The 9,586-nt window shown below is 36.1% G+C and overlaps 1 protein-coding gene across 4 annotated transcripts; it reads right to left on the reverse strand.

Moving 5' to 3' along the window:
• Positions 1-1,087: 1,087 nt before the first annotated feature.
• Positions 1,088-8,336, reverse strand: LOC306877073 (chemerin-like receptor 2). Of its 4 annotated transcripts, none has more exons than XM_079428611.1 (3): positions 8,083-8,336; positions 7,015-7,107; positions 1,088-5,387 (listed from the first exon to the last, which is right to left on the reverse strand). In XM_079428611.1, exon 3 carries the CDS (start codon positions 5,384-5,386, stop codon positions 4,316-4,318), a length of 1,071 nt encoding a protein of 356 aa, XP_079284737.1. In that variant the 5' UTR covers position 5,387; positions 7,015-7,107; positions 8,083-8,336; the 3' UTR covers positions 1,088-4,315. The 4 variants fall into 4 exon arrangements, with proteins under 4 accessions (XP_079284737.1, XP_079284738.1, XP_079284739.1 ...); XM_079428612.1 differs by having other exon boundaries at positions 1,129-5,387; positions 7,015-7,412; positions 8,083-8,213; XM_079428613.1 differs by having other exon boundaries at positions 2,375-5,387; positions 7,015-7,093; positions 8,083-8,320.
• Between the last annotated feature and the right edge of the window lie 1,250 nt (positions 8,337-9,586).

Here is a 9,586-nt window from a genome sequence, read left to right on the forward strand (position 1 = left end):
GCATCATTGATTTTTATCATAATAGTAAGTACATGTAATATGTGTAACAAGGACACTGAAATAAAGTGTTACCGAAGTAACATATAAACAAGTCCTATAGTGGATCAAAACAATAATCTTAAATTCATCTACCTGCACTTACTATAAATACATGTTGAATTCATTGCAATTACTGTAACATGCAAGTAAGTGTCCAAAAACATTGCATTCAGTTTGCACTTAAGCATATGCTTTAAAAATTATATTATTTTTGTAAAAAGCACTCATTTTATATTCTTCATTTTTTATTGAACTACTTCACTTCATCCTAAAACCATACAAAATACCCAGGGCATCACCCCATGATAGTTTACTAATGTAATGTTTTTTATTTATTTTTGTAAAGCAATAATGCTTACAATGCTCTTTACTCAGCATGCAGATAATCCCACAGTAGAGATACCAACACAGATTAGACCTGCAGTACATTGAAATGCCCTCATGTTGAAATCATTACCAATGCTTGGGGTCGCGGGGGTCACCACCCACAGCGTGCTTCAACAAATGTAACATGATGCTGAAATCACAACACAAAAAGAATTTTAGTTCAAATAAAGTGAAAATTACTATCATTCTTTTTTAACATCTTAAGCTTTTTTATATAAAAAATCTGGGTGCAAATATTTAAGCAGTTTGCTAGTAGAAAGCTGAAGCACAACACCAAATTAATAATTCTCAGTAAACTGTGGCATTTGTGGTCCATGTGTGTCTCATGACTTGTAGTACTAAAATTATTTCTGAGAATAAACTTCTATTAGTATGAACATAACACTCCTCTGACATTCACTCTTAATTTGATCATCTGGTTTAAATGTATGTGTTATGCAGTGTTTAAGTGAAGTATGTACTTTATAGCAGTAATGGACAGTGAGGTAAGATGAAGCAGTTTTCAGCTTTTATAAGCACTGAAATTCTAACCATCAATAATGGCGAGCCATGAAATCCGACAAAAATGTGGTCCATCTGGGGTAAATTAAGCAATTCACGTTAAAAAAGAGGGGTGAAATTACAAATAAATTAGATGCATTGTCCAATTCCAGATCTTTCTGCTGTTCTCATTATTTTATTTTATTAACAGTATCCATGAATCAACCACAAATTATTTATTGTAATGTTTGTAAGTACTAAAACAGCTTACAGATCTGTGAAAGTAATGGAAGTTATGATATTTGTGGACAGTGAGCAAAGATTCAAGAAGCCAACACAAAACAAAGAACACAGAAACAAGAATTCTTAGAAGGAAACAAAGAAAGTTCAAATTAACTGCACATTCCACAAATATGGTACACAGCAGATGTTTTGACCTTTTTGATTGGATCAGTGATGAAAATCATACAGCATCATCATTTTGATAAAAACTGCATTTTGCATGCAACCCTGTTACTGCATGATTTTCTCCAGTACAAAAACTGTAACATTCCTTACCCAGAAATAATATTATTTGGACCACTTGCACATTTCTGTATTGTCATAATCATTCAAGCCTGTAAACCAAATAAGAGTAAAAGTGATCAAACCAATTCTTTCCTTTACCCACTGTTTCAATTTATGGTGAATATTAAGTTATGAACAAACAGAAAATTACCAAACTAGCTTTACCCTATTAACTTCATTTAGGCAAAAATTCACAACGCTGTTACTTGTGAAGATTGGTTACAGGTTTGTAAAAATAGCAAACCCCTTAAAAAATAGCAGACAATAGAACAAACAATACAATATTTAGTTTGACCTACTGAAGTTAATGATCAACATTTTCTAAATATTAAGAAATTCTTGAAGATTAAAAACTTTTTAAGCCCTATTTTGTAAAGCACCAAAGATCTATTATAAGACTGAAAACTCCAATTAAGACAAAATTTGTTATTTGTTAAGACTTCGGCACATAAATTTGTAGGAAAAATACTCGAATACTGCCTTGAAAAGCCTCCATTTCGTTGCCAGATTTCAGTCAAGCCAATGGAATGGAATGTCCTGAATTTGGTTGCAATATTCACTGGCAAAGCCAATCTTGGTGAGGCTAATGCATGTAGAAATTATTAACTTAATCTTAAAGATTTAAATGAATTCATTTCATTGCACGGCACACACACTCTTTTTCATAAGGGTGAGGAGATGCAAACTCTAAACAGATGTAAATCTTGTCACCATATGTGGCATGAATGTGAATGTGCTCTTTAGGGCCTCTTCTGTAGAGTGCAAAACCTGGCCGCTTGTTGAGTTTTGTTTGTCTAATGTTATGTATGGCACAGTGTCGAGTGGCTCTTTGTGAATGCAGGTTTTGTATGTAGTGTATTTTGTCATTCATGTAATGTTTTTTTTTTTTCTTGTTAAACCCACCATTGCTGCTGCCCCATTTCTAGCTTCATTCCTTGGCTTGTGTCTTGGCTGTTTGGCTCTTTTTCTTCCTCCTTTTAAATTTGGCTAACATTCAATGATTGTGTAACTCCATAGAAACAAGCAAAGGGGAACCTCCACAATGAACTAATGTGTGGATATTCAATAAACTTCTATATGTATCAATAGCAACAATACAAACTCTGTTTGGGACAGGACTGCAAAACAGGGATTGTTCAAGATTTTGACAATTCTGTTGACGCTACTTACTGAAACAGACATTTCGGCTCCAAAAAATAAGCAGAAGTGAAAATTCTCAGTAGCATCAGCAGTCCCAAACAAGCTTGAGAAAAATGACATACTTCAAATGTTTGGCCTACTTATTGTTGTATCTTTGACTTAAATAGTGATTATTTTAAGGTATTAATGTATCAAACATGCAAGAACTGAGTGTGGAAAACTGGTCATTGTTTAAATGTGTCTGAATCTTTTTCAGATATGCTTTAGTTTAGTTTTAATGTAAACAAGACAAAACTCTACATCTGTAAACAGTTGTTTTTCAATGGAAATGTTTTTGTGTTCCTTTGGGTGTAGCCATTGATTAAAACATTATAGGCTACATTTTTACCAGCTCTGTGCTTTTTTTTTACTTCTTCTTCTTTTCTTTAATTTTTTTTACTGTTGTCAGCTGCTTTTTGACTTTTATATAGTATATATTTCTATAAGTAAAGAGAACTAAATTTGACTCACATGATGAATCATCATACAAAATACTGAGTGTGGTAAACTGTACTGTAGTTTCCAAATGTCAATTTTTACTTACAAGAAATATACAGAGTTTAATACATATTGAGCTCAGTCAACAACATTTGTGTGATAATGCTGATTACCCCCCCCCCCCCCCCCCCCAAACAAAACTTGAACTAAAAAACACACATTTTTGACTCATCCCTCATTTTCATAAAAAACCAAGGCTATAATGAGGCATAATGGAAATGAATGAGGCTTAAAGATTTTAAAAGCTGATAAAACTTCAATTCATTTTTGTAGTTGTTTTAGAGTTTTAAGATTCATCGTCATGCCAACAAAGTTAGGATTAAATTGGATTTAACTTTACATAGAAAAGGTTGGTAAGTGATATTTCAGACTAAAAACATGTCAATATGCATACTGTTTACATATTGAGGCTATACTCCTGAAACACTGAGTATTTTAATGTTTAAGGGTCGATCCAACTCACTATTCATCAAGTTCCTCACTGTAAAGGCCATTGCACACTGAGTCTGAAATTTTTGCATGTTAAAAAATAAATACAACCTCCCATTGTGTCAATCACATTTACACACTGCCTCCAAAACTTTCTTCCATCATAAAAAAATTTGGATCAGGTTCGATTTTCTGCGTTTTCGCATTCGTAGCATGCATTTTGATAGGAAAGGATGGCGAATACGAAAAAAATGGAAGAACGCATGCGAAAATTTCAGACTCGGTGTGTAATGAACTTTACTCAGATTTTTGCTTTTATTTAATCATTTATAGATAAAGCAGTATAATTCTAAGACATTAGCATTAGCAAGTTTATTGATTCAGTGGAGTGCATCCAAACGACATGATAAGTAAAATGAATTTAAATTTAAACAAAGTCCTTTCAAACAGAGCTGAAATATCATTCATCTTACCCTCAGAAATACTTTGCAGAGAAAAGTGTATTAATTCCTTTCTTATGGTTACAGGTAAAGCTATATATGTTTTAAATTGTACGACATAAAATAGATGATGCATTAAATATATGTTTACTGTAATGTGCTATATAAGAAATGAAAGCCAGTATTTCCCAACCACTTTGTCAAAATCTACTTGAGTCCAGTTGGAGCTCTAGAAGTTTCATATCAAAAGCTAAAAGCCCAAAGCTCATTGAGTTCAGGGGTGATGGTTGAGCTGATCAGACGGAGGAGTTGACCGTAGGTTCTTCAGGAGAACAACTGGGCAGTTGCGAGTCTAACTCCGTCGCAGACAGAGACTGACTCAGCTCCCTCAGTGAGCTCTTGGTGAAGTTCAAACACGACCTCCTCACCAGTTTACGCACCTTCTTGGTAAGCAGTACGTATAGAATCGGGTTGACGCAGCTGTTGAAGAAGGCCAGACTGGTGGCGAGTGGGAAGCCCACGATGAGCACAGAGTGCAGGTAGGAGGTGTGATGGATGCTCAGCTCCATCAGGCTGAACGTGTGAAACGGCACCCAACACAAGAAGAAAGCAAGAATCACGGCAGAGACGGTTCTGGAGAAGCTGGTCAAGCGTACTGAGTCGGATCGGCGCATCTTGATAGCCAGCAGAACGCCGCTGATGGTGATGGTTGCAAACGGAAGCAGAAAGCCCACGGTGGTGCGCATCGACACCATCGCAATGTGTCTCACCGCTATCATGTGCCTGCTCTCATCATGAAAGTTATTAAAACACACAACCTTCCCGTTATGCTGGATCACGTCACGGAATATCAGAGCCGGACAGCTTAGACAGCAGGACGTACTCCAAATCAGCGCACAGACCCACCAGGCCCTCCGGATGTTTCGATACCTTTCCGACCAGCTCAGGTGGACAAGTGAGATGTAGCGATCCAAGCTCAGGACGGTCAGAAACAGCACACTGGCGTACATGTTCATGGTGCACACGAACGAGTTCAGCTTGCACATGGTCTTCCCGAAGAGCCAGTGAAAGTCTCGCAGCACGTAGTCAATGGAGAACGGCAGGAAAAGCACAAACACAAAGTCAGCGATGGCCAGATTCTGCAGCCAAACGCTGTTCACGGTCCGTTTGCATTTGAAGGCGGTCACCCAGATGACCATGCCGTTCCCGATTACTCCCACAGTAAACGCCAGGCTGTAGATGATCACTGATATGATGTGAAGAGCTTCTCTCTGAGTGTAGCCTCCAGCCTTGGTCTCCTCCACATATCCATAGTCTGCGTATTCATAAGTGTCGTTTACATAGTCCCCGTCTACCTGGGTCATCATTCTATAAACAAAATAGGAAAGAAAAGTCACAAATAATATTTCTTTAATATCTACTGAAAGATAAATGAGATTAAATGGAGAGCAAATGGAGATTTTTGTCACACCAATTGTCACACCATTGGTTGAGCCAATGCTACTGTGTTGGGCTGCTTGGTTATCTGCTGCAAACAGATAACCAAGGCTCATTCGAGAACTGTTGCGATATGTCTGTGGCAAAATGATATGAAGAGTTCATTTGCAAAAACAGATAAAAATTTTTTTTTTAAATTTTCAAAAATCATGTTTTTTTATACTGCATTCCAATTAATATAACTCAAACTGCAGTTGGGTCGTTTTAATTAAATAATAATAACTAAAAAAATACAGCTAACTAACACAATAAAACAATAAAAACATAATAACAATAAAAAAACATGATTTATGAACATTAATAAAAACTGAGTTATCTGTTTTTGCAAACAAACTCTTCATATAATGTTTCTTCTTGCACGTTTTCTGACACCTTCAAAGTGAGTGACGCTAAAAAACAATTATGTTGGTTGTTGTACGCATTGTAAAATTTGGGAAAAGTAAATGTGAGTGTGCTAGAAGTTTAATGCTCTATCACGTTTGAAAATAACTTAGCAACACCTACTTTAAACCCTAACCGACAGTGTTAACAAATGCAAACGTGATGTAAAAATTCATTTGCTGAAGCAACCATGCCATTTTAGCTTGCTTCTTCAAGTCTTTGTGCTCTTTTATCATGATTTGTGTTTCACAGGACAGCACCAGGTGAGCTGCTGAGCAAGTTTACTATATCATAAATGCTTACTTCAAAATGTATTCGTTTACAAGCAAAAGAATAAAAGTTGTTGGTATTTTACTGGTTCTATTGTTAATTTCAGCTGGAAACTGCAGTGAATATGTATGTTTTTAGAGTTTTGCAAAAATGTTGGTAGAGGCATGTATTTCCAGTGAGCCTATAGGTTTCAAACAGGGCAATGTTTTGATAGCACCACAGAGTGTTTACTCTTTTCAGGGGACTCGGCTTACAAACTTACAGTTGATACCGTTTATACTGTTTACAGTAATATAATCATTACTGTAATACTGTGTAAGTATTAACCTTTACTTAATAAACTGAGTTTCAACATTAAAAATACACATATCTCAACAATGTTGCAAACTGCGCTCATATTTACCAAGGTACTAAAGTCGCCAATCAAAAGTAAGAGATTACAAAATGTTTAGTTAAAATAATTTTTAGCTCAATTCTTTTACTGTATGTCAACAACTGTCTCATTTGTATCTATTCTTATTCCTTCAAAGAGATTTTAAGAATGTAAAGGAAAATATAAGAAAAGGTTGGCACATAGTCGACTCGAAACATAACAGATCAAGTCACTTGAGTTATTAAAGAGCCACACCTGAGCAACAATTTTCCTCTGTGAATTGCACAGAAGTATTTTAACAGACACAAAGACCTATAACATAGTCTCTCTACTTTATGTCTACAACATGAAAATATTGAACATGTTATTCTCTCGGAGTAGGCCTAGATCGAAAATTATCCCAGATTTTGCAACTATCAAGGCGCCTCAATTCAAACACACTCTTTGAAAGACATTTCAGAGTTAGTGAATTACCTGACAGCGTCCTGCTCACAGACTTCAGCTCCTCTGCAAGAATTCCTGTGTTGATTTCACAAAAAGATTTATGATATCCCTGATGGGTGTTTCCTTGTTATTGTTCCCGCGGTAGAATGAGAGAGAGAGAGGGAGAGAGAGGGTAAGATAGGTGAAGAAGAAGTGAAAAGAAAGGATGTGGACTGAGTATGGCACTTCCACACACACACACATTTTTGTCCCTTCATAAAATAATTCCCATGTTTTGTTTTCTGTGCCGTCAGGAGCGCTGGGGTCTGTTGTCAGAGTTTTGCCAGCATGTGCACAGAAGGTTTTTATATCACAAACTCAAACCTCTCAATCAACAAGAATGTTTCTCTGCAGGATCTTTCCATGTGCTTCCAGAGGACTTTATGATCCTAATGAGAGATGTATGATTATTCTCTCTCTGGATATATGATCTATTTTCAGAAACGTGACTACAATAATGATGAGTTCAACACAAATTAGCTCATGTCACAACTGAGCTGTCATTGCATGCAAATAGTGCAATGAGCAACAACTGATATAGTAATTATAATGACACACAGCTGCAGTATGAATCAAAACTTGAGCAATAAGGGCAGAGAGCCTGCCCTGCCAAATAAAATAGAACTCAAACAAGGTTTTATGCTGTGATACCATTGAAGCACCTTTTTAAGTCTCTCAAATAACTTTACATTCAGTGGGAGCTCTTTACAAAACCATTATGACAAAAAAAAAAAATCCATAAATCAACATTTAATGATTCTAAACCATCAAGAACTTTTAAAACTCCAAAGTAAAATCAAGTTGAGAAATATGCTTCGTTATAATTTTTTTTTTTTTGCCAAACTTAAAATGATATAAAAAGAGCGACTGAATAACTTTTATTATTTAATGAGTTTAATGCATTTAGGTAACAGTTAACTGTGGCGAATGTTAACTTACAATAAACTGGAAAACGTTAGCCTAACAGTTTGTATGAATAAAGAACCAGAATTCAGTTTTAAAATAAAGTAGTGAAATAAAATAAAATAGGCTTATTCTGTAATAAAAGTGTTACCATACCTTGTTTGTTGTCGAGGATGTTGTTCACTAGAGTAGGTCACAACCCCCAAAACTTTACGCAAATGCTTTCCCCATTTGTTGGAAGCTGTAAAGCCGTGTAAATTGTGGTCATATACTACAGTCGTTTGGTGGAGTTCAGTTCACGCAGTTCAGAGAGCTGATAAAGGAACTAATGCACTGAACGGAGCCGAGGTTATAAAGAAGTGACTGTGCACACGTCTCTCTCTCTCTCTCTCTCTCTCTCTCTCTCTCTCTCTCTCTCTCTCTCAGCACAGGAGCTTTCATTTTTTTACACAAATACTTTATTTTGTGACAGTACGTATATTTATAATGTACTTACAACTTCTATACTTCTTTTGAAAACATCCTGAATAAAATATATCACAGTTGCTACAAAACATAGGCCTATTAAGCAGCACATCTATTTTCAACACTGATACAGTAATAGTAAGAAATGTTGGTTACACTTTATTTTGAGGTGTCCTTGGTACAGTGTAAATATACATTTAAGTAATATTAATTAATTGCATGTACTTACTTACTATGGTTAGGATTAGGGTTTGGTTTAGGGTTACTTGCATGTAAACGTGTAATGTATAACACCTTAAAATAAAGTGTTACCGAAATGTATCTTAAGCAGCGAATCAGCATATTAGAATGACTTCTGAAGGACACTGAAGACTGGAGTAATTATGCAGAAAATTCAGCATTTCATCACAGAAATGGCCCAGTGACAAGCTATTGTACTTAGTTTTGCACATCTTTTTCTGACAGTCTAATGACAGGTTAATGCATTTTACAGACCTATAGTCTCTTACATTAATAGATATACAGCAGTCAGAGAATTCACTGTTTTTTAGTGTATACAAATGACCTATATATGTCTGTGGTTTGTAATTAGCTCTAATATTTGCAATCTGTCAGTAGACAGATCTATATTTTGGGCAACCACTGCCCCCTGCTGCAGTTCAATATGGTCTTACTTTCAGGATGTATTTAATTCAAACCTTAAAGGGGTCATCAGATGCAAAATTCAGTTTAAGTTGTTTGAACATAAATGTGTGTTGTAAATGTGTGTACACATCCATCCTATAATGATAAAAATCCACCCAGTGTTTTTTCCCCCCTATTTTAAAATCCCCCTTCTCAAATCAGGCTGTTCTGAGGTTCCTGTCAGAATGACGTAGTTCTGCAAAGACCGCTCCCATGATAGTTGATTGACAAGGCTGTCTTACCTTAGACCCGCTCTGAGTGAGCTGTGAGTTGTCCGCCATTGTGTCGACTCCAGTGCAGGGAAAGACAAGAATGTCTCAGATTAAGCGATTTTTTTGTTGGCTGTAATAATGAATGTAACAGTCGTCATTTAAGGCCAAAGTATACTTCGGTCGTTTCCTAATATGTGCTAGTTAGCCAGTTTTGCGGCTGAAGTTCACAGTCAGCTCGTCACGCCACGGAAGAGAGGGGTGGGGTCAGCAGAGCTCATTAGCATTTAAAGCGACATGGA

This window comes from Barbus barbus (genome assembly GCF_936440315.1).
Source record: "Barbus barbus genome assembly, chromosome: 11".
NCBI lineage: Eukaryota > Metazoa > Chordata > Actinopteri > Cypriniformes > Cyprinidae > Barbus > Barbus barbus.